Source organism: Cavia porcellus, unplaced genomic scaffold (genome assembly GCF_034190915.1).
Source record: "Cavia porcellus strain 051 isolate PalLab524CR breed Dunkin Hartley unplaced genomic scaffold, mCavPor4.1 scaffold_1, whole genome shotgun sequence".
NCBI classification, from domain to species: Eukaryota; Metazoa; Chordata; class Mammalia; order Rodentia; family Caviidae; genus Cavia; species Cavia porcellus.
Genome location: NW_026947484.1, coordinates 153,772,510 through 153,798,504, shown reverse-complemented (window position 1 = coordinate 153,798,504; position 25,995 = coordinate 153,772,510). Strand labels below are relative to the sequence as shown.

Here is a 25,995-nt window from a genome sequence, read left to right as displayed (position 1 = left end):
CATCTGACTTCCCTGAACTCTGTGTCACATGTTATTCACCAGAGGATCTGACCCTGATATTCTGCCAGGGTTATTTTAAATCCTGTGCCTGCCTCCTTCTCTGATAATGAGAGTAAACAGCACATCTTCCTTTATCATTGTTATGGTTTGTGTTCCGACAGCCCCCTGCAAACCTCACGCAATAATGGAGGCAGCTGAATCTAGCATTTGTGATTGGTTTGTTGTCAGCACTAGGATTGGTGGTATGAGGGCTGCACCCGCCCAGGGGCAGAGCCAACATACAATGTAAAGGCGGGAAGGAGGCATGCTTCCCCTCCCTTTTTGCCCTTTTCCTCTAGCTGCTTGTAGCCACCACCATGAACAATTGCCCCTCAGCCACACGCTGCCTTGGAGTCAGCTAAGTATGGACTGAAACCTCCAAAAATTGTAAGCTAAATAAACTTCCCCTTCCCTAATTTTGGGTGTCAGGTATTTTGTCTCAGCAATGAGAGAAAAGTAACCAAGATAATCATGCCCCTCCCCCTCCCTTTAGGTTCCTTTCCCCTTTGAGAAGATTTATCTCTCTACTTCCTATTTGCTTCTTATTTATAATTTGAGTTTCTCAAATAAGACAAACCATGGGATATGTAAACTCATATGTCTGATTTATTTCACTTACCATTGTGGTCCCAAAGTGACTTTATTTTCCTACAAATGACTCAGATGTATCCCTTTCAAACTTGAGATTTTTTTTTTTATTTGTACCAGGGATCAAACTCATGACCTCATGTTTTATCAGGCAGGCACTTATGCCACTGAGCTAAATCCCTAACCCAAAACTTAATATTTTCACCTGTTCAATTGATATAATTTGCAGACCGTTCAGATCAAAAGAGATAATCTAGCTGGGTGTGGTGCACTCACCTGTAATCCAGCACTTGGAAGACTGAGACAGGAGGATTGCCACAGGTTAAAGGCCAGTCTGCACTACATAGTGAGTTCAAGCCCAGCCTGAACTACATAGCAAGGCACAGCAAGACACTGTCTTAAAAATTAGAGAGAGGGAGGGAGTCTATATAAAACCACTTGCCCAGTGGACCACCCAGTAAATTGTTCCTGTTTCTTTTCTTCTCAGGATTAAATTCTTCCTCTTCTTTCTTTCCTTCTCAGAAGGGAGAACCATGTCATGTACTTCTTTTGTGTTCTCTGCACTGTGACAAGGATACAGTGGATATCAGGATATGTAAGGATACAAGATTTAGAGGATAAAATCACAAGGCCACATTCCCCAGCCAGAATGGTTTACTGTGCTGTGTGTGTAACTGAATTTCCATGGTGATATTAGCTTCTAAATTAAGAAGCCTTACATTTATCCACATGTGTGAGATTGTACTTGTAAAACTGATTGAAGATAGTGCCATGCCTAAAGCAGTGGCACAGCCCTGTACCTACTTTGAGGACTTAGTAAATTGTAGCTGACAGACCACATCCCATCCAATGGGCAAATCACGTGTTGTTTGCTTTACGTGGGTTGGTTTTGTTTTGTTTTGTTTGTGGTACTGGATATTGAACTCAAGGCCTTCACACTGAGCTAATTCTCAACCCTTTTTTATTTTTTATTTTGAGATGAAGTCTCTCTAACTCACGAAATTGCCCAGACTGGGATCAAACTTGCAATCCTCCTGCCTCAGTCTCCATATTGCTGGGATTACAAGGGTGTGCCACCACATCTGGTCGCAAATCCCATTTTCAACCTTGTTAGTATGGACATATATTCACAGTTCTTGACTGCCCAGTCAGAGATGTCCTTGAGATTTTCAGTGTAAATACTAAATTCTAAACAGTAATGTCACTGACGTTGCCAATTTTGAGCCAGGAGTTTAATATATTTTCACTATTTCTGTACTCAGAAGACATAAAAGTAAATGCCTTATCTCTATGCATGTCAGGCACGGCCCATCACAGGAAGAGAGGAGAAATCTTTGCAGGCGATGAGAAGTGATAGCATTCTTTATTTCAAAGCACGGGGCCTCCTCCAGGGGTTAAAACATGAAGGACTGAGCAGAGAGACTGTCTGCTTTGCTTCTTTTCAAGAACCCTATTACTCTTTTCAGACAGATTTTATAATTAATGGCATGGGCTCCTGTGCCATCTTATTAACCTGCATAAACTGGAATGCCATATCATGTTGAAGGCAAGATGAAAATGTGATAACATAAAAGTGTCACTGCCTACCAAAGAGGAGGAAATAGAAGTCACCGTTCTCTGGTGTCCCAGAGCCTTGAAAGACAGGAAACCAAGTAGCATAGAGTGTTCTTGTGGTTACAGAAGGAAGAGGAGCAGAAAAGAGAAGTAAGGGGGTGCAGAACCCTGGAACCCCAGTCTAATAGGAAATCCAGACTCACACAGCTTGCCCTAAGGAGCTTATGTCCTCTTTAGAACTGGGGTGGAAAATACAGAACAGCTTTACCACCCAGATTGCAGAAGGACTTCCTTAGAAGTACATTATATGAACGCACAAAGAGGAAGAAAATAACAGAAATGAAGAATTTACTTGGGATTTCGGTGTCATTCTGGAGTTGTCACCAGAATTAGCAAATTGTCCTCATCTATTTTTTTTCTGGCACTAGGAACTGAACTCAGGAGTGCTCTACCACTAAGCTACATTTCCAGCCTGTTTTATTTTTATTTTGAGACAGGGCCTCACTAAATTGCCCAGGCCAGCCTTGAACCTGTGATCGCCTGCCTCGGCCTCCCACATAGCAGGGATGACAGGTGTGCACCGCCACCATACCTGGCTGGAGCACCTGTCCTCCCAGCACTTGCTCCTGTCCCTACTGCAGGAGGGCGTTAGCATAAGGGTGTTCACGTCTCTGTTCCCAGTAGGTTACACCTGGAGACATGGACAGTGCTCATCTCGTGGCAGCTTCTCAGTTCCTTGCATGATACTTGACAAAGTGAGGAGAAAAAATATTTGTTCCATAAATAAAACAGAGAAAAAAGCCCAAGGGAAGCATGGGGAAGAAGTCTGACTCAGTAATCTGTGAACAGAGAACAGGAGAAAAGACAAATTCAAAAGGCAGTTGTAATTTTTTAATACATATTCAGTATTTTTTTAGGAGGAAAGAGTTGAAATGGGGTCTCACTAAGTAATTCAGGCTGGTCTTGAACTCTCAGTGATCCTCCTGCCTCTGCCTCTTGAGTGCTGGGATTACAGACCTGCACCACTCCACCCAATTAAAATTTAGTTCAGAACAAGATAATTAGCTTGCTAAGGCAGCCACAAACTATCACACAAACCCAAGTTGGTAGAAGGGTCTGGAAATACCTAGGAGGAGCAGAACATTCTGTGGGAACATAACAAGTGCCACACACTTGCTGGTCTGTCCCCACTGCAGAAGGTGGCTTGTGACCTTGTTCTTGGCTCTGTTCCCTGTGTCCTGCACAGCACCTGGCTGGTACGTCACAGTGAGGCGTGCAGGGTGGAGATTTCCCATTTGCACAGCCTGCATGGTGGCAGGAGTTAGACTTCTGTATTACTGCATGAGACAGAACCAAGCCCCCGGATATGATAGAGATATGCAACTCAGATCGGTTGGTAAGGGACTTCATCCAGCTTTGAAGAGACTCAGACAAATTCTAGGCCACCATTCCTCTAGGGATGTTAAAAATAAAGGTATTTCTACAGAGAGTGGGAAAAATTACTGCGTGTGTGTGTGTGTGTGTGTGTGTGTAACATACACTCCACCACCATCTCAGAAATACATAAACATAGCCCACCCTCACCCCAGCCTGCTCAATACTTGAAATCCCTTTCCTCAGGAGCCTCATGGGCTGGATACTGTCACCAGACGTTCTCTCAATTTTTATGATTAGGTGGTATTATTCAACCAAATGTAACTCCCACCAAGTATAATTTTAATCATCTTATTTGTTAATGATGCAGTCCTTTTTAGGTTTGAATTCAAACCAGTAAAAGTCACTGTATCATGCAGTCTCAAGAACTGACAGTTTTGTTCAAGAGCCAGCCTTGTCGGTGTGCTGAGATGGAAACACACAGTCGCCCTTGCCATGGGAATGAATGGGTACACAGTGGTAAAGATGGTGGGCTGCAAAGGTCAAACTGCCTGGGTTTGCATTCTGATTTTGCCCGTTGCTAGTTTTAATGACCTCAAACTTCTCTGTGCCAGTTTCTTGCTTGCAAAGTAAGAGTTTTGCAAGGATTCATTGGGATAATATGGAACAATAATCATTAAAACATACGGAGCATCTGCTCCAAGTCAGGCACTATTCAGTTATCTCAAGGACCCCTGCCCTAGTTCCAAGTTCCAGCTTAAGGATATTAAGCAACTTGTCTTGAATCACGCAGCTAGCGGGTGACAAAGATGTGACCTACTCAGCTCTGTCCCATAGAAAAGCTGTGCTCTAAGCTCCCACAAGACCACCTAATTTAAAAGGCTGCTTTCTAACCCTGCATTTAGGAGGGGCTTCTAGAGGAAGAACCTGAAGGAAACAGCAGTAAGGACGGTTAATTTCTCAAGAACTTACTCTTTTGGGTACTATTTCAAGTATTTTATGTGCATTAAGCCTTGGCACAACCTTTATACAGTTTTATTTTTGTTCCCCCTTTATAGATGGAGAACCAAGGCCCAGATGTGTTCAGTAATCTATCAGGGACTCAACACTAGACAGGGTGACTTTACCCACTTTTAACAGATGGCACCATGTCTGCTGCAGAAGAGCCCTAGGCAGAGTGGAGGGCTTTGGAGAACCAGGACCCCATCCAGCTCTGGGACCCAAAGCGGACAGTGTGGGATGAGAAGGATCAAAGTCAGTCAGTGCCCTTTACCTCTTCCACGTTTTTTCTAGAACCTTCCACAAGATTGAAGCAGGAATGGTCCCAGAGAAGCAGGCATATGGGTGTTATAGGTCTGGGGCCTTTTGTTTGCTGTGCTTATCTTTAATTTAGACTCATTAGAGACACAGCCAGTTCTAAACAGTAAACACCACCACTGTCCTTTCAAAACCACTTTGCTTTTTAATTCATCTTGTCTGGGGAAACCTGCAGAGAACCCAAGCTAACATGGCTGGTGCCTGGCACACATTCACAACCTTGAGGAAAGTCAGAGTTAGCAGTGCTAGTCCTGTGCCAAGAGCTCCTGTGTCTGGTTTAATCTTCTCCAGAGCTCTGTCCCCAAGGTCACACAACCCATCGTGTCTTCACGCGGGTTTGTCTCTTCCCAATGAGCCACGTGGCTGCCTGGAACCCATAGCAACCACCACCCACCCAGAATGAAGCAAAACAAAAGTAACTGGCTGGCATTTTACCTTAGTGTTCTTACAGGAGTGGATCCCTTCCCGTTCTCATCAGAGAAGCAAGCCTAAAGACAGATGTCTAAGGTTGCAAAACAGTGTGAAATCTGTGACTTCTTGGCTTTTGATGCATAATATTCTTCCATTTCCTTGCTATTTTCTTCAGTTTAGTTACTTTTTTCTTATTTATAAAATCAAAACTATATGTTTTGAAAAACTGTAAAAAGTGTGACCAAGAAAATGAACATTAATCTTATGGAGTAATTCCTTGACCGACTGTTACTTAGTAAAGTTATAATCAGATGAGAAAAGGGGAAATGTTGATCAAAGGCTATAGAGATCAACAAAATAATGATTACAATAAATAATAATGAGTGTACTATATACTTCAAAATTGCCTAAATGATAGATATGAAATATTTCCTGTATAAAAAGAATTATCATTAGCCAGGCATGATGGCACATACCTATTCATCACCCTTACACTCAGGAGGCTGAGGCAGGAGGATCTCTGCAAGTTCTAGGCCAGCCTGAGCTACATCATAGTGAGCTCAAGACCAGCTTGAACTACCTAGCAAGAGCCTATCTCAAAAAAAAAAAAAAAAAAAGAAAGAAAAGAAAAGAAAGAATTATGATTAAGTTAATGACTTCTTAATGAGTGTAATCATTACACTTTGTTGGCATGGATCAAAACATCACACCATGCCCTGTAAATACATACAATTATTGTCAATTAAAAATAAAAAATGTTGAGTGTTGTGCATTCCTCATGAGAGCCCACCCTGTGTCTGCCAGGGTGTACATTTAGCTCGCTTTTCCTTGACCCAACTCTTCAGGGCCAGTTTCTCTCTCAGCCTTCATTTTAGTTTTTCAAATAAACCTTGCCACCACTTTTTGCTCGTTTTGCTTAAAAAGTAAAATAAAAATTTTAAATTATAAGCAGATTTTCACTTAATAATACAAACTTTCCCTTGTGATAGAATAATTCGCATACTAATACATTCTAATGGCCATGTCAAATGTAATTCTGTAGGAGCCCTGTGTTTATTTCTATCGTTTCCTTGCTGCAGGATACCTAGCTTTCTGTTTCTTGTCTTCCTCTTAAGAACAATACAGTCCAGAGGCTGGGGATTTAGCTCAGTGGCATAAGCACCTGCCTTGCAAGCAAGGAGTCCCCTGTCCTTTCCAGAGTCAGTGTCTTTCAAAACCTCCACCACACCGCGGCGTCTCCACACACTTACAGGAACAGAGGAGCTTTACAGAAGCAAAACTGGGAAACACAGGTAAATAGAATTTCCATAAGCTCTCTCAGAAAGAATGAAAGCTTTACAAAGCATACTACAAACACCATTTACGGCCTTTCCAAGGTAAGAAATAAAACCTTACAGATAACTGAAGGCTCCCCGCACACCTGCTGTGCAGTCTGTCCTGCGGCCCTCCCTGGAGGCTGCGTTCAGCAGTCAGAGTTTATCAGCCCCACATCTGTCTTTGTATTTCTGCTAGATTAAGTGGGTGCCTCCGGAATGCCGTGCTCTGTTCGCTTCTTTCTCGCTAGCATCTGAAATAATACCTGGCCGTAGTTATTGCTGGTAAATCTGTATGCCTAGAGAGGGATGGTTTGTGTTTTCACATCCTTCCTTGGAAATTGCCACATCATCCATAGCCCTCTGCAACGTGATTTTCTTCCGGGGTCTACACTGCTTGTGTGATTCTGCTTTGTGCAGTCTCATTGCTGTACCGCGTTCCAGTCTCGGGTTAGAACCCGGGGAATTTACCTGTTCTCGTGCTGGGCAGCTAGGTTGTCTGCAGTTTGTAATGTGCTGAATTTAGTGTCGTGATGCTGACCACACAGGTGCTGTCTTCTTAAATAACAGAGGAGGAAGCAGAGAGGCCCAGCTCTTGAGCCTGCCGAGTCTCCTCGGGGTGGAAAGTGGTTTGGGAGGTCAGCACCGTGCTCCGGGCCTCAGCTCTCTCACAGGGACCCTGAAGCCGGTCCTGCAGAGGGCTGCGTGAATTCAGTTCATCACACGTTTCCCGACTGTTCTCACTAAGTCGATCTCTTCAGCTTGGTTTCAGATCAGAGTGGTTATATACCGAAGGTGACCGGGTTTATGAAATTCTGTCATTGCAGCTGTCACCCTCTACTTGCAGTGTGTAGACCAACTCTGAACTGGAAACTCCTTCAGCCCCCTGGATAGCAGTTAGGAAGGCCCGTAGGTCTCTCCTGTGTTACTCTGCTGTATTCGTCTAAATCACTTTGGTTCCGGGATCCGTTCCTTCTAGGTAATGAGTTTTATTCCAGCGACAGTACAGGAAGGCCCATCTGCCCCTGCTCCGGGATCTGTGAAGACTCACCACCTGATCCAAAGGTTAGAGGAAGAGGCGTCTCGTCTTCAGCTCTGTGTGGTCCGCACAGGATGCCAACTGTGCTATCTGTGTGACCCACTCAACAGCTGGCTGCTCTGTTCGTGGCCTCAACGCAGCTGGAGCAGCTGCACCCAGGGGCAGCCAGGATCCAGCCTTCTCCCTGCCAAGTCCACCAGACCCGGAGGTCCCAGCACTTCCTACCACTATCAGCATCTACTTGTCTACAAATGGTTGCCCCCTCTTTGCCCTACAACAGCCTCTCTCTCCCTGGCTGGAGGAGGGAGCGTTGGTTCCTTCCCATCTCCTCAAAGCCCACTCTTAACCACACTCTTCCTTGAGCCCTGTGACTCCATTCACCCAAGGTTCCCAGTCCCCCAACAGCAGAAAACATGACCCTAACTTTTTCATCACGCATCTGGCTGACTGAGCTTCTGAAGGCATCGTTCATTATTTTCATTGGTTTTTATTTGCTCTGAAAATGACTGCATTCACATCACATGCATTTAAATTGTATGGACCAAACCGTAGCTATCTGGTTGATCAAGGTTTCCAAAAAGGTTTAATAGATTTCCCAAAACAAAATTAATGTTTATCACCAAAAATTTGTTTTGATCTGGCAAAGTCAAATTGAATAGATAGTACTTCTACCTGCAGCTGTCCGCTGTGGAATGTCGTGAGTGCTTCCATCTGGCACACAGATAATCAGATGACCTGAATCTTACACACTTCATGCAGTGGGTCCAAGTTACCATTTAAATGGAGACTTTCTTTGCCAAGCTTTTTTTCCCTCCTGGAGTTTGATTAATAGGCTAATCTGGACCAAAGTTATAATCACGAGTTTCACCTTCACTCTGGGCAGAGGTCTTGGGCAGGCTGGTTAAACACAGTTCCCTTCCTTTTGATGTATGGGAGAAGCTTCCATCCATGCTTACCGAGCACTCAGTACTGAGCAAGCATTTATCGGAGGGCTTCGCCTAGCCATAGCAGAGCCCTGTCTAATCAGCATTACCAATCTCATTTCATAAGCAAGGAAATTGAAACTCTTAAGTGTGAAGTTGCCTGGCCAATGTAAGACATGTAGTGCTTGTTTTTTGGTACCAGGAATTGAACTCAGGACCTTGCACTTGCAAGGCACTAGCACTGTGAGCTAATATCCCCAGCCTACATAGTTCATTTTCAAAGCAGGACTTTAATCAACTTTCTCTGACTCCAAAACTGCTGTGATATAAATGTTTGTGCCCCCCCCCAAATGTATGTTGAAATCCAGTCACTAACAAGAGGGTGTCAGGAGGCCCATGGTCATGAGGATGAAGCTACCCCAAATGGGATTAGCGCCCTTACTTGGGCTCTCGCTGGGCACCATATCTGCTGAAGTCCTGATCTTGACCTTTGAAGCATCAGAACTGAAAAATCAGGTTCCACTGGTCACAAACCAACCAGTCTGTGGTATTTTGTTACAGCAGCCTGAATGAACTAAACAAAATCCAGTCCTGAAACCCAATGATCAAGGCCACAGCTGACATTAGAGGTACCTGGGGAACTGGTGACACCCACCTGTACCAGGCCTAGCCCTCAGGGTCTGACGTGATTGTTCTGGGAGTGATACTTGAGCAAAACTGCTATAAAAGCTCTCAAGGGAGTCCTTCTGGGCCCCTTCAGTGAGAGTCACTGCTGAAGGGCGGGAAGGCAGTACAGGCTGAAGAAGATCAAGTGTGCAAAAATAGAGCAGATTAGAACCACAAGGCGCAATGGCTTCCAAAACCCAGGACGGTGTGACAGTGGAAACGTGAAGCACACAGGCTAAATCATGAATGTAAATTGTGCAGTTTTGCGGTCCCTGTGCTGTCTTGCACCTCAGAAGTGGCCAGCAGTATCTGCTGCAGAAAATCTAGAGAGGGTCCAGAAACAGCGAGGAGTTCCTCAGCAGAAGGCGTCTTAATAATTTTTAGAGAGCTACAAAGGTAAGAACCCATCCCAGCTACAGAGCTCTGTGAATACTGAGCATAGTGGTGCATGCCTGTAATCCTGGCACTCAGGAGACCGAGACAGGAGGGTCACTGCAAGTAAGAGGCCAGCCTGGGTACATAGGGAGTCCAAAGCCAGCTTGAACTGCATAGCAAGAGCCTGCCTCCCCGCAAAAACCCAGATCCCTTACATGATGCTTTTTTGTTTGGGGAGTTTGTCTCTTGTTTTGTTTTGTTTTTTCCACCCCTGCTTAAAGGATACTAGTCCCTGTTCTCCCACAGGATAGTCTATAGCTGTCCCCTCTGCGAAGGGAGTGGTTTTGTGTAGGGGTCCAGTGATCAACTCTCCTGGCAGCCTGGGCCACTCATGATTTTTTAAAGATTTTTCCTTTGTAAAATGTTTTTATTAAATGTCTTCCACACATAGTGAATGCATTCATGGTGGGAAGTTGGTACACACACATACTGCCTTTTAACCCGTTTCCCTCCCCTCTTCCCCTCCCCTGTTCCCTCCCTCCCCTCCCCTCTCCCCTCCCCGCTCCTTCCCCTCACTCCCTCTCTGGGTCCTTTCCCTGTGCAGAAGTTCTGTCCCCCTGTTTTGTCCCCATTTCCTCATAGCCAGAGCTGATGGTTCCGCATCCTGCTCTGAGCAGATGGAGACTGTCGGCCACCCTGGTTCCAAGGGGCCATGCAGAATGGAGAGGGGCTGCAGTGCAGGGACTCACAGAAGCCTAACGCCTGCCCTTCCCTTCTGCCCTACAGCCTCTGGGGGAGGCCAGCGACATCCATGTGCGTGTGCCTCTCTGAGTCTTTCTCCCCGACCTGGCCTCTGATGACTCCCTCTCTCTTGTGTCACTAGAACACATTCTGAGTAGCTTCCTTTAGAAAGTTACTGGCTTGCAAGTGGCCTCTGTGTCCATCAACAGATGAATGGACAAAGGAAATATTATATTTATACAGGATGGAGTACTACTCTGCCATAAAGAAGACAGGCTGGAGTCATTTGTGGGAAAACAGATGCACCTTAGACCATAATGTTCAATAAGTCAGACACACAAGTCTCAGTATTGAATGGCTTCTCTTAAAGGAGAGGCACAAAATATAAAGAAATTACAGAGGAAAGTAAAATATAGGGGAGATACATCCTTCACAGAAAGAAAGGGGACCAAGAGATGGAGGAAAGAGGAAGGGAAAGGAGAAGAACTAAAAATAGTTAAGCTGTGTTACGCACAGACAAAAACTCCCCATAATGAGTGTCATCATTATGTACTGCAGACAGGTGTTAATAAACCCCAGCACTCAGGAGGCTGAGGCAGGGGGATCACTGTGAGTTCGAGGCCAGCCTGAGCTACATAGTGAGACCCTGTCTCACTTCCCTCAAAAATAATAATTATAAAATTTTAAAACAACTTACAGTCAATGGGGGTGAAAGTGTTTTCATGTGTTCCCTTACTGAATGGCTCTAGTCTTTCCTCATAATTCTCTGATACATTACCTGGGTCTGATCTTGGTGGGGATACCAGTTTTTCTCCGCACGCTGAAGGTGCTGGGCCTTCGCCTTCAGCCAGGTCGGGCTGCAGAACCGGCGCTGCTCTGATTGAGTCCACTGTCGCTGTGACCTGTGTCTCCCCCACTTTTTTCCGCCCGCCCTCTCCTTCCTGTGCGTGCTTTTCGCCACTGGGTGGGCTCTGGGTGTGAATTTTCAGGGCAAAGGCTCAGGTGTTTCACCCACGGGCATCTCACAGATTTTCTTTCTCTGTCCTCTGCTGTTATTGCTCCCGCTGTTTAGAATCTCACATGAATCAAATGAATTGACCCTTTCATTCTTTTCCTTTTATTTTCTGCCTTAAATTTTCTCCTGTGTTCTGCTTCGTGGGAAATTCCTTAGCTGCTTTTTGCTGAATTTATTTTAGCCATCGTATTTTTATTGTTCAAGAGCTCTTTCTTCTCTTGGTTCCTTTCCCCTACTATGATACTTAAAAAACTTTATAGATGCAATATATCTTTCTGAAAATAATAATGGTTTGATTGCTTTCTTAATTTCCTTCATCCATTATGTGTATTTCCTCCGGGTCTGTTTTGTGTTTGTTTATTGGAGCCTCTGTCTTTCGTGTTTTCTCCTAAATTGTGAGCTCCATGGCTGCCCATCTATGCCAAGATGAGGTGTCCAGCTGCTCGGGTGTGCAGGGCTTGCTAGACCAGGAGGCGCATCTGCAGGGCAGGTTCCGTCCAGTGTGATTAGGCAGGGGATTTGCTTCCTATCTGCTGTGTCAAATCCCCTCCCACTTCCTGATTTATCATCCAGCAGTTCTTGAGGACAGAAGTCCAGAAGCCCACTTATCAGCAGGACCACCTTCCTTCTGGAGAGGCAGAGGACGGTCCAGTTTCCTTGCCTTTTCAGGCCACTAGACGTTGTGGTGTCCCTCAGCCTGTGGCCCCTTCCCCTTCCGTCATTGTTACGGTTTGTGTCTAGATGTCCCCTAAAGCCCCCTATAGTCCTAGGGTTTTTTCAGAAGCAGCTGAATCTAGAGTGTGTGATTGATGCTGGTGCAATGCAGGGATTAAGGGTGCTGGGATTAAAGGTGGGTGATTGCTCACTCACTAATGGGATTGGCACCACCCTAATCCCAGCAGTCTGGATAAGATAAAAGGGGCAGAAAGAGGCTTGTTTCCCCCTTCTCCTCTGCTGCTTTTGCTGTCTTCCACCACCATGAACTGTTGCCTCTCTGTATGAACCACCCTGCCTGGGAGCCAGCCGACTATGGGCTGAAACCTCCACAAACTGTGAGCTAAATTTCCTCCTTTAACTCTGAGTGTCAGGTATTTTGTCTCAGCAACAAGAAATGTAACTAAGACAGCCATCTGAAGGCAGCAGCAGCACCATGGCATGTCTCCATCCCCGTCTCTCTACCCCCTGCTTCCTTCCTTCTGTCTCCATCCTGACACTGACTTCCCGCCCCTCTTTTTAAGCATCCCTGTGATAACACTTTGTCCCCAGATAATCAGGAAAATTTCACATCACAAGATCTTTAATCGTTCCTACAGTGTCCCTCTTCCCAATAAGGTGATACGTGCAGTGCTCCTGAGGGTTAGGGAGTGGCAAAGACTGGTCATTTCTGTGCGGAGGTCCAGTGATGGAATGCAGAGATGTCCCTGTCTGTGTCCAAGCAAGTAACTTCCTGGGTCTCATCTGGGGAACTCGACCCTCACTGTTGGCTTCATTACTTAACTGTGAGCGGGGTTGGCGATTCGGCTTCCACACTGGCAAGTTTTCATTTTCAGGCCTTTACCTCTCTCCTGAGTCCTAACTGGAGTCTTTCCCTCCACATCTAATCTATTCCTTCTCTCCAAAGAGCCCCAGTTATCCCACTGAAATATTGATTTAATTTTATCACTGGTCCTTAAAAACCCCTTTACTGGCTTCTCTCCACTCTTACAATGAATTTCAAACTCTTTACAAGTTCCCCAGGACCTATGCCCTTATTTGTCTCCACAGCCTGTAAAATCCCTAGGAACCCTGCAACCATAAACCTGGGGTCCTGTCATGCCCTGTTGACATCTCTGAATGGCCCACATCTGCCTTTCCTGGCCAATGAACCTGGGTGAGCACTGAACTCAACCAGGTCAGAGCACTGACCATCGAACCCCACCTCTGCAGTTGCTGATTCAGTGGGCTGAGGGTGATCTGTGTTGCTAACAAGTTCCCAGGGGTGCGGATGGTCTAGGGACCGCACTTTAAGAACCACACATTGAACTAGCACTTTCGAGCATCCCTGGATAGGATGCAAGTGTCGCTGGTACCTGGCATATGGCCCTAGTGAACAGTGGCCACCATCATTCATGAAAGGAGCTGGACACGAGACCAAGAAGAAGCGATGTGCTTAGCGTCACCTTGTTTCTTAATCAAGGCTGATATCTATGACTTCTGAGTCATTAAAATACAGCTTAGCATATTTTAAAGAAATAGGGTGCATAATCTTTTATTTTTATTGGTACATGTTTGCAGTACAAAATCTCAAAAGTAGTGTAATCCAGAATCAAGGGGAAACTGGTATTTGGTGAAACCAGCTAAGTTCTGGATCTGATGGTCTTATAATGAGCAGACATCACTTTAGGGTATACTAAGGACCTCAGAAACGTGACACAGTCCTAGAACTTGCCCCAGGAATAGAAATCTCTGATAATGGAGTCATCGTTAGAAAAATAAACAACATTTTAAAATAGCAAGACTGAGACTAATGGATGCTAATAAAGTGCATCAGCCCTCACAAAATGGGTTGCCATGGTCACACAATAAGATAAGAGATAAGAAATCCTAGATAAGAGATTCTGTTATTTCTATCATCACAGAAAGGCAAACCAAATGAAAGGCACTTAGAATAATAGCAAATGTCTCAGGAAATACACAAAGTGAGGCAAAGAATTCATGAATCTTTGTAGATGAATCTACTCCTTCCACCTCGTTACAGGGATCAGTAATCAAACCCTGATTACTGACTGGAACATGCAGTAATTTGTTTGTTCACAAACATTGGTCCTTGTAACAAGGAAAGAAAGGTCATCATCACTGCTTGGGACGTGCGTTCTCCTGTCCCGACAACAGCTGCATTTCAGCCTGATCTAAAATGACCCTGGCAGGCACTGAAAATGTCTGAGGCACATGATTTGAAGACTGTAGAATTGTCTTTATAAGAAGACAAAGTCTTTAGGAAAGCATTTTGGGCTTTCTCCTTTTAGGACTATTTCTTATTTTCCCATAAGCTCTTAGCCTAATATAATATGATATACTTCGAAGGAAAATCATCTAATTAATCCTAAAGTTAAGCATATTATGCAACATATTAACATTTAAATTTTTGTTATAAATTCTCATACAAGTTTTTTATAAAAATGCAGTCACAGTACACCTCTGTAGTGACCCATTTATTCATGTAATATGCTGTGAATCTTTTTCAATATTAATAAATATGCTTCTTCATCTCCACTTTTAATAGCTGTATAAACCGAAAAAAAAAAAAAACCCCATACTTTGGGTACTTTATAGGTTTCCTAAGTCTGCGTTTCTGAGTCATATTCAACAACTATAGTTCCATTATTCTATGTGCTTTGAAAAACGCAGAACTGGACTTGATAAAACAGTGCCTGAGATAGGCTGAGGAGATAATTATTACTAATTCAACCCTGTTTTAATGAAGAAAAGTCATTTGCATCAGCTGTGTATAAACAAGCCTCAGTAATGCTTTAAAAATGTTTGTGACTAGTTTAATTATGTTTGCAGTTTAGCACCAAGTTCTTCTCTTTGTGGCCTGCAGGGAACCCCGCATTCCAGTGGGATCACAGTGAACACAGATTAGGCAGGTGCGAACTGGTGCAGTGTCAAAGGTGTTATAGTCAGGGAGGAGACCTTCATCTTTCCCCTTCTGTTTGGGGGTGGCTGGCAGCTAGCGCCCCCCTCCTGTCTCCTGCCTTCTGAGCAGATGCAGAAGTCCCTGAAGACCCCTTGTCCTCCTGGAAGGCTGAGCCAGAGGCAGAGGCCAGTGCAGTTGGCCCAGTAGCAGTAACTTTGGCTCCTGTGAGCACCGTATAGCTTTTGTTCATCGTCACCTTTGACTCAAGGAAATGTCAGCACATTGATTCGGCAGCCACAGAGCGCATATCTACCAAGCGTCAGCTACTGGCAAGATTTGGGGGCTGCAAAACCTAACTAAGATTCACTTAGTTCCGGCTTTCAAAGATGTCATTCTCCTGGGAAAGACAAGAGTTCTGAAAACATTCCTTCATTGTGCCAGTGGCTTCTGCAAGATTCTTTTGTTTGCAAATCACAAAAACCTGTTCACGCTAACTTCAGCAAAAAAGCAAATGTATTCTAAGTGTATTCTGGATTCTTTGGGAACCACTCATAAAACCAGGAGAGGTTCACCTGAGCCCTGGAAACAAAGTGGAATTAGATGCTGAGCGGCTGTTAAGATTTCCGTCTGTGGTCTGTCTGTTGCCTCCCTCTTCTCCCCTTGCAGGCCTTTGCTAATCGCATTTCCAGGGGTCCGTCTCTGAGTTGGTCCACCCCTCGGGGAGGCCACTGTCCAGGCGTGGTTCAGTTGTCTGGTCATCCCGGGCCCAGGGTCCTCTGGGATGGATCCAATAGATGTCTTCTTCATTGACAAATGAGACAAGTGTCATGCAGTGAGGAAGGGGCCACTTCCTTCACCCTCTGTGTCAAGGCTCCGAGGTGGATGGAAAATGAACACCATACAGGCTGGGCATGAGCACGATGTGGTCCGCGCTGTGGGTGCACTGTGGGGAGATAATACCTGTGCCAGGAAGGAGCGTGACTCGAGTTCAGCCTTGAGACTTTCAATAAAACGAGCTGGGGAGGGGGAGGGGGTTGCTCTATGTAAGGACACAGGCTTGAGGACTGGGAGCAGACAGTGACACAGATGAGCTAGAGAACCGGGTCGGCGGAGTAGGACGGTCCCTGCCCGCTGTGGGGTTCCAGTGGCATTGGCTGCCTGCAGATCCGGGACAGTGACACTCGCCAACCCTCTCTTCCCAGATTATACGCCTCCCATTCATGGAAGGAAAGTGCTATCACCTCAGAATCCCTAGAAAGAGAGTGCTGGCATCGGGCCATCGGGCGGGAAGAGAAAGCAGCAGTTCCAGGTTACCTTTTGAAAAACCTTGCTGCAACTTTCAGCAGATGAAAACTGTGTTCATGCAACTCACTAAGGCAGTGGGTCACTATTCAGGAGTCGCCATGGGAACCACTCAAGTGAAAAAACGAAGAACTGCGTGGACTCTAGTTGCTCTTGAGCTTACTATGCGTTTTTTAAAGGAAAAAAACAGAACATTTAGTGAGTTCTGTCCCCCCAATGCCTTCCTCAGACCGCATCTCTTTGCTTTGCCTTTTAACTAACCTTCAAGGCCCATTCACCCTCTCAGGGTTGTCATCACCGTGTGGTTTGTAGTCAGAGTCATGCAGTGCTCCTGGCTAACATTTGCTTCCATCCAGCTGCCCCCGAAGGCCACTTGTGGGGGGCGGGGCGGGACTTAGAGGTGGCTCGGTGGAGCCTGTGTGGGGGAACAGGTGGGCTACGGGCTGGGTTCTAGCGCTGGGTTTGAGCCCTGAACAAGAGGCACGGCTTTCTCGAAGACACGAATCATGGCTCTTGCCAGACACACTAATGAGCAGAGGGCGCCGCAGCAACGGCTTTTCTGCAGGAATTTACAACTTGCAAAATACTCGCGATCGGCCTGTTTTCCTCTTAGCAACCACCCTGTGCAGGGGCCGCTACCCTCACATCAGACCAAAACCCCCGCTCCACGCCGGCACCCCAAGTGACCATGGGCTTCCCAGCTGGCCACTCCCCGGTGTCTTTCTTCCTGCTGCTCCCGGGACACAAGCTTTGGCCCCTCCCACTGTAACCTGCGTGGAGCCAGGGCTCCCCCCCCCCCCCCCCCCCCGCTCAGTGCTCCTCCTGGGACATCACCCAGTGCTCCTCCTCAGTCCCGCTGCCCACCCTTCCCTTCTCTTCTTGGCCAGCACAGTCTGCTCCCTGACCCCAACCCAGACCAGAACCCCCGCTTTCATTTGCCTAGCACCTAGCATCTTACAGGCGCCCACTTCTAATGTATGTTTGTTGACATGATCAAAATCACTCTCCTCAAATGGACACTAAGCTTAGTGGGCACCGGGACCACACGTGCTTGCCTGTGGCAGGCCCCTGGTGCAAGCACAGTGGGCCTCGCGGCTGGACAGCTGCTCACCCCCACTGAGTAGGCAGAGCCACGGAGATCAGACCTAACCTGCGGCTTTGTTCCCGTGGCACCTGGCCCCGCAGGGGGGAGAAATGAATGAGTAAAGCACCACACACCTTGAAATCTAAAGACGAGGTAGTGACTTCTGAGGGCCCACATTGAATTGGACGCAGGTGTGCGAGCCAGAGCAAGCGTCCACCTGTCATGCATGCAGCCACAGGCCTGCCAAACAACTGCATGGGAAGTGGCCAGTATCTCTTTCCTCACGCACTGGTCTCTGGAGCGCCCCCTCCTGGGCGGAGGTTCCAGCCTCCTGGTTGCAAGTGAGATTGCACTCAAACCCACTCGCGTATCGCCCTTTTCTTCCCACCCTTGATTCTCCCCCTTCTAAGGGAGGCGCCGGATTCCTCCTCGGGGCTTCTGACCATATCCCAACAACGAGAACCCCTTTTCCCCCTCTGAGCCCTATGCATTATGCAGCCCTGCAGCTCCACGGGGACCAGACTCAGAGAAGGAAATCACCTTTCCAGGCCAAGGCCAGAGACTGCTCGTGTGAAGCTGATGTGCAAAGGTAAAAATCATGTGCAGTAAAATACAATTACTTTGCTGGCTGTGGTGGTGCACACCGTTAAACCTGGCTGCCGAGTGGAGGCAAGCCTGGGCAGCTTAAGCTCAAGGCCAGCATAAACTGCATGGAGATCCTGTCTCTAATAATAATAATAATAATAATTAATATTATTATTATTTTAAAGATCACAGGTAGTTTACATAGGGTAATTCCATACCTGATTTTTTAAAATATATACATACTAATATGTCAAATCCATGGCATAATCTCCATACTTATTGCTCTTTAGAACTGTTCTTTATTTCTATTTACTTTTTAGGGGCATAAACGGATTTATTAGGTAGCAATTTAAAAGTACACCCTCAAACGCAGAGGCGAGGGAGGGAGGCACAGTGATTTGGATCTGGAAAGCTGCTGTGTTTTGGTGGGTTAGGCCTGTGGAATTTGTGAATCTGCTGGAGATTCGGTCTTCATCCTGCTTTGCAAGAAAAAAATATGCCCACCCAGAGAAAGATAAAGGCTTATTTTACAGGTAAAAAGCACCCCCCCAACAGTGTTTTTTGATGGTGATCTAAGACAGAACCTAATCCTTTAATTTTTGTGGGTACAAAGAAAAGGCAGAAGAGGTGTTGGCATAAAGCGTTGGTTCCTGCCTTGAAAGGTTCCCATTGTCCTTTAAGGTGTGGGTGTGTGTTTATTTGGACTGGGGCAAGCAGCTGAATGACAGGTAAACGTGTATTCGCCAAACCTGTAAAACTCCAATCTGTGCCCATCCTTTATTTTCTCTTCTGCATATTTAAAATGGAAAAAATTCAATCACACGTCACCTCAAGGCCCCCCACAGGTGGCCCATATGGTGCCTTCATGCAAATTAGAAATACACCCCTTCTCCACACACATGTTGCTCGGGAACACAAACATTCCTGAGTGGATTCAGTTTACGCTCAGCCCCTTGGCCAAGGATGGTTGTGCAGTGCATAATTGTGGAACTGTACCTGGCAGACATGCCTCAAAGCCAGGCCTCCCACTGGTCACCATAGGGAAAGGGCTGCCTTCTCTCAGTGACAAGGATCCTGCACTGTTTCAGGTTTTCCTGACTTTCAGGGCTAACTTTCACAGGGGCTTGTCTAACCTGAGCCCCTTTTCTTTCTCCTGACACTTACTTCTCTTCCTGTGCTGCATCTACCTGAGGGTCTTGCAGAAGGAGGAAAGAGCAGGTTGCTTTCCTTGGCCCTGGCACCTGCTGCAGGCAGGGTAGGGGGTGAATGTGAGCCACTGTGCCTTTCAAATATCCCCCAGACACGCCGTGCAAAGGCTTTTCAGGGACAGTCAACTGTTGCTCTTTGGCTCCCATGCAGCCTCATACTAAGATTTTAAGACAAAGAAAGTTCAGTATATTCCTTTGACTCTTGCTGCATCGGTGCCTGAACCCTAGGGATTTAAATGACATCCACTTATTATTTTCCTGAAGATGCAGGGTTGGTTGGGCTTGGCCGAGCTCGGCTCACTCCACACCACTGCTTTGGGTGTTGCCGGCTCCTGGACCTAGTTATTGACCCTGGGACTAACCCAGGGGTTGCCATGAACATGTGTTGTTGGTGTGATTGGCGTGGGTGACCAGCTGACTCTCAGTAAAGGATTTTCACAACACTTGTGGGCCTCAGTCCATCGCTGGAAGACCTTAGGGGTGAGACAGGTGTCCCTAGGAAAGAGGGGGTTCTGCAGGTGCCCCAGGGGAGGGCACACAGTGTGGTCCACGTGGCATGTGATCCTCAATCAAGATTGAGGGCCATTGGGAGAGATCAAGGGACCACAGAGGCATGCAGGGCTCTCGAAGCCCAGCCCAGGAAAAAGCGTCCCATTGCAATTCTTTCTCTTTTTGACTAAGCAGCAAGTCACAAGCTCACTCGAGGGTGGACGCACACAGGTCAGGGTGAGGTCTACAAACATGGGGGGGGGACATCTGAGACCACAGTTGTCATGGCTGCGCCACCGTTTAGCACAGTGCTGCTGAAAGGACTTTTTCCGTGTAGCAAGTAGAACTATAAGAAATACACGGCCTTAACTTTCTCTTCTATGTGAAGGACAGCAGAGCCTGCCTGATGCTATGCCCTCAAGACAGTAAGGCGGCTGGGAAGGGAACTCTCGTGCCTGGCTGGACCCTGACAGGTGATGCTTGACTTGGACAGCAAGTCCTGGCACCTGAGGTGTGACAGCAGGTCCTGCACCGCATGCAACAAAAAGAGCAAACTGTGTTGAAGGCACAGGACCCCCGAGCACAAGCCTAGTGTTTTAATTTAGTAATAAATCTGATTTCCCATTCTCCTCTGAGAGCCATGCCAAAGTCCCAGAACCAGGCCAACTGCTCCATAATTCTCAAAGGCAGATGCTGAGCTTGGCCGTTTTCTTTCTTGGAAACAGGAATTTAAATGCCAAGAGACTCTCCTGGGTCAGCCTCTAGCCAGAGGCGACTTCATAGCCAACATTAACCTTTTTATTGTATGTCTTGGTACCAGGAATCAAACTCAGGCTCTTGTGCTTCTCAGGCAGGTGTTTATGCCACTGAGCTGTATCCCTGCCCCCAAGGTTAGCTTTAGCTAATTTAGCATGGGAAGTCTTGCACCTTCCTTCAAAGCCCAGCTTCTCAGAGTCCTTGCCAAGAGTGACAGTGCCTTTGATGAATGGTCTGAGGCGTTCGTTACTCCGCAGTCTTCTAGCAGAGAGTGGAGTCGACACCTGTTCCAGAGGAACTTACAGGAAAACAGTGAGTTGTCTTTTAAACTTTTTATCAGGGACACCAATGTTTCAGTTTACACATAAAAGAAGAAAAATGCCCTATTCTGAAAGAACTAGCACTGTAAACCCCGTTTGAAGCAGCTCATGTGGAGCCCCCACCGTTCCATGGGCAGGAGGTGGTGGGCCCAGCGGCCACCTCATTCCCAGGTCACCGGTGACACGCGTGCTTGCAAAGCATCGGGCCACTCATCACGCATCCTTTCCTAAGTGCGAAGGGCAGTGGCACAGAATACTTTCTTGGGCATCACCGAGTGACAAACCACTTCTTGTGTACTTATTTTTCAAACTGCCCATTACTGTAAATGAAACAGTCTTTAACAAGAGAACTGTAAACACTCAAAAACATTTCTCAAGATCCAGCCTGCTCCTCCCTGCTGATCAGCCTGAGCTGTGTGTCTGGTTTGCACATCTGCCCGCGGAGAGCCAAGGCTTTCCAAACGGCGTTCGCAGCGCTCCTGACTCTCCCTGTGCAAAGAGCCATCTGTGCTTCCAGCACGTGACAGTGTGAGGGTCCCCACCGGCTCTGTGGGCTCCTCCTGCGAGACACCAGCCCATGGGACACGGCTCAGCTCTCGAGGAGCCCCCAGCCGCTGGTGTCCTGCGTGGGGCTTCCCACCTGCCCGGCCCAGCTTCCCTTCTGGAAAGTGCAAGAAATATCAAACGCACCCCCAGGTGGCATTCACCCAAGCGATGGTGTTGAAAACTCTCCAGGGCCCCCTAAATAACTGCCCCAGACACTCTTTCTAAAATTGTTTACACATGAGATGTTTTGCTGTTTAAAAATAATGCAGGCATAACGAGAAAAAAATCCTTAAAACTTTCACTTTGGGGCCGCAGGTTGAGGAGACACTTAGTATCTCTGTAACCATTGTTCTGGCCTATGAAGATTCCTCTCTTTTAAGGACTGTAGGATGGGCCAGGGATTTAGCTCAGCAGCATAAGCGCCTGCCAAGAGTTCCAGCCCGTACCAAATAAATAAATAAAGTCAAGGAAAAAAAAAAAAAAGAACTATAGGACTTTGTTTTTCCTGTTACTTTTTTGCAGGGGACAGGGGATTACCGGGAATCAAACTCACCACCTAGCTTTTGCTAGGTCCTGCTATTTCTTATAACCAAAGACAAGTCAGCAGACCAGTTTAAGTAGAAATCTAGGGAAATCTTCCCACACTAGCCAGCCTTTCATGGTTTGTGATTTTCCAGAATTTGTGTGATCTGCTCAGGTGCCAGCTGAAGTAAAAGATACCATGTCCGAAACTGGAGGAAAGTCTCTTTGAAACCCTGTGTCCGTTTTTATTCTTTTTTGTTCAGATTTATGTACCACAGCAAGGCTGCCCTGAGGCAGAAACAGTGAGAGCTGCAAGTCCCCACAATGCACTTGGAGGAGACTTTGTCATCCACCTGGCTTCAAAATTAATGAGGGGCCGGGGAGGGGTGCTCGGTGAAAGGGCACAACCTCTGCCAACAGCATTTTGGAAACAAAAAAACTATCAACATATAAATAAGTTTACTCTGGGACCACCCCGACCCAGCGTGGACCTACAGGAATATGCTTGTAAAGTGACATGTATAGGAACCTAGCCTCTGGGCCACTTTCCCAAAAATAGTCAAAGATGGGAAACAGCACAATAACCCCTCAATAAATTCTAGTTTAAAGTGGGGGTGGTGGTACACACAGTATCTCAGCACTCTGGGAGGCTGAGGCAGGGGGATGCCAAGTTCAAACCCAACTTGGACAACTTAGCAAGATGTCATCTTGAAAAATTTTTTACAAGCTGGGACTGTAACTCAGTAAAAAAGCCCTGGTTTCGTAGACCAGCACAACCCCTGTGGAAATCACTGTGGCAATAACTCAAAAAACTAGAACTAGGACCACGGTTTTAGCTCAGTAGCTCAAGCACTTGCCTGGTAAGAGTGAGTTGTGAGTTTGATCCCTGGCACCAAAAAAAATCCACTAGAACTAGAGGTTCCATTTGGCCCAGCTATTCCTCTCCTTGGTGTCTTCCCAAATGAATTAAAAACATCACACCACAGTGATATATGTGCACTCATATTTATAGCAGTACAGCAAAGTTTGTAACAGCTAAATCTTGAAAACAACCTAAATGCCCATCAACTGAGGAATGGATAAAAAAAGATGCGGTACTTTATAAAAAGGATGAACTTGAGACATTTCTAGATAAATGGTTGTACCTTCAGACCATATTCTTAAGTGAAACAAACTGGACACAGATACATAAATATCACATTGTTTCTCTGGTATGAGAAACCGAAAGTGTAAATAAGGACCAAAATGTGTAATAGATATTGTGAAATGGGAAGAAAATGTTCAAATGGGGAGGGAAATGAAGATAGGGTAGGGGGGAAGGAAAGAAAAGAAAAGTTAAAAGAGATGAGGAAAGAAGGAAAAACTGGGAACAAAGGCTTTGTAAATGCAAAGGGAAGGCGGGGTTGAAGAGAGGGTGGAGGAATGGGGAAAAAATGAATCAAGTTATATCATGTACAGGTACAAATTGCATATAAGTGTGATCATTGTGTATACCTAAAATGTACCAATAAAATCTGACTGTAGAAGAAAGACAAAGGCCCCAAAAGGCATTTCCCAGAACTGCTAAATAAATAAACAGTTTTTATAAAAAATAACCAACTATGATATCAACCATACAATGGAATGCTATGCGACCAGGAACATTCTTTCCTGAGAACCTTCCACATTGATCTGGAAAGTTCTCCAGAATGCAGCATATGAAAAGGCAAGTGGAAGAACAGTATATCACATTGTTACATGCTGAACACACACACATGCGTAGTAAAAGCAGTCTACTTTTGTGTACGAAATGTCCATCATGTGGTCATACCGACATAGATCCCCCTTGCCCCTGGCGGGCTGGAAGTCATCTTTTGTGCACCTGGAAATTTTGTATGTGGTTCCCCACAAAAGCTGACAGAGGGGGGAAGATAGACGGAGACAGAGGCAGGGACGAAGATCCCCCCAAAATGCCTTTTCATAAATTGTTTAACAAATTTCAGGAAAATGGAACATCTAGTTTAAAAATGGAGAAAATACCTGTGACCCCTCCTCACCACTTACTTCCCCCACTGAAGGGTTTTATTTTCTTGAAGTCAACTTTTCTATCCACAGTTTGTGCACCAAGAAAATCAGCCATTACTGTATTGATTGTTATTGTACTAATTATTACTGTCTTAGTTATTAATTATAAAAAGCATGGACTCCCGGGACAGAGGGGGCCTGGGTTTCAATCCGAGTTCTGTGGGAGCTGCGGCTCCTTCTAGAATTCTGCCTCCTTATCTGTCAAAAGACTCCTCTCAAGGGCTTATTTGGAAGTCCCTCCCTTTGCAAGTTCAAGTCTGTGACTGTGACCCTCTAACGCTGTGACTTCTCCCGCAGGCTGACGACCAGGCCAGCGTATACGGAGAAGACACCACAGGAGGTGAGTTCCTCTGCTGGCCAGGCGGGTGCCGTTGCAGGGGCCTGGGCATGGCTTCTTTCTGACACACCCACTTTCTGACACACCAACAGTGTGAGGGTCTCTGGGCCGGCAAGTGAGTCTAGGGGTGGAATTCTATGGGTCTCTTCCTTCGGGGACAAGGACTTTGTCACCAGAAGATGCAGTTCTTCATGCCAAGGAACATGACTCACAAGATGCTGGGTGAAAAGCGGATGTGGTGGTCAGAGGTGCCTGGGGAATGCTTTCCTTTCCGTCCTCATTGGGAGGTCCATGTAATCCTAGCAAAGCAAGGCCCCCCACAAGAGCTCTGTAACCAGAACCATCTGACTTTAATTCAACATTCTTCAAGCTGAATTTCAACACAGGACTCTTTCTTCCCATGTAGTAGCTACTGTTCAGCAGTGCACCGTTGGGACCCATCCAACACACACCAACACTGTACTGCCTTATGGTTTTTGTCATGTTAAAAGTCTCACAGAAAGAAAAATGTACTCCCAACTAGTGAGAGCTGTAAATGAAAGTAGGTAAAATGATATCAGGTTAGGACTGGTCATGTTGGCCCTGGAAGAAATATCTCTGACATTTCCGCTTTGTGAAACAGGTTGTTATCATGGGACTGTGTGTATAGTATTGAGCGCAAACATGGGGAGATTGTAATTAAGCTCTTTAAATAACCCCAGCTGTAATCCTGCATCAATCCTTGGGCATGAGGTGGTAGATAAAGTGACATTTGGTGCTAAGGACCACCGTAGTATATGAAAATCAGTCACCAAGTGACATCACAGTGACTCACAGAGAATCATAAACATGAGCCATAACTTAGCTGTCACTTAGGAAAGCGCGAATAGCTTCATCTCAACAGGACACAGAATGACTGATGATTCAACACAGTGTCCTTTTTCCTGATTATAAACCTAACACACACTGTAGACTTTTTTGAGATGGACAATACAAGCCATCTAAAATCCTACGGCCTATAAATAATCATGGATAACGTTCCATTATATTTCACTTCGGGGTATTGTCTATGTACCTAGTTTTATAGTTGAGAACACACACAAATACAAACATCTCCAATATTGTGTATATAGCATAACATAAGCATGCTCCTGTGTCCCTAAAAATGCTATAAAATAATTTGTCATGATGACACTGATGAATGTACCGTCATTCACTAAACACAAACTATTTTAAAAGCTGAAACAGAATATAGTCAGACCAGGATACACACACACACACACACACACACGGACAGGGACTACCCTGGCCACTTCCCAATTGTAGAGTCCGAGTTGCTCAGCCCTGTGAGGCGGCCACCAAGCCCCACATGTTAGGGACACTCACGGATCTGCTTTTCAAAGAAAACTCTAGAGGACCTGAGATTTACCCACTCTCATGAGCTACTCTGTAAAGAGACAAACACAGAAACTTGCCTCCAGGGCACCAGCGAACTGGCCCCTTAGCTCTGCTCTTAACAGATTCCTGCAGGTGTGTATCATTTGGTCTGTAAAAGCACCACTGCCAGCCCACTGGGAAGCTGAGGGTCGTAAGTTCAAGCCCAGCCTGGGCTGCTTAGCAACTTAGCATGACCCTGCCTCAAAAAAAAAGAAGAAAAAAAAGAGAAAATTTGAAAGGCTGGGGAACCTAGCAAATGTTTCTGGGTTCAATCCCCAGTACTACTCCTGCCCCCCAAAATATTCCACTAAAAAATAAATTCTATAACTGCCAAAACAATGATCTTTCACAATTAAGCATCTCCATAAATATGATGCATAAGCCACAGTCCTACT

At 46.0% G+C, this 25,995-nt stretch overlaps 1 protein-coding gene across 1 annotated transcript in view; it reads left to right on the top strand.

Moving 5' to 3' along the window:
* Ak5 (adenylate kinase 5) overlaps positions 1-25,995 on the top strand; it is a 199,488-nt gene that overhangs the window by 152,723 nt on the left and 20,770 nt on the right. The window contains exon 9 of the mRNA XM_063258062.1: positions 24,145-24,187. Within this exon, the coding sequence (XP_063114132.1) occupies positions 24,145-24,187 (43 nt within the window). The remainder of the gene's footprint in view (positions 1-24,144; positions 24,188-25,995) is intronic.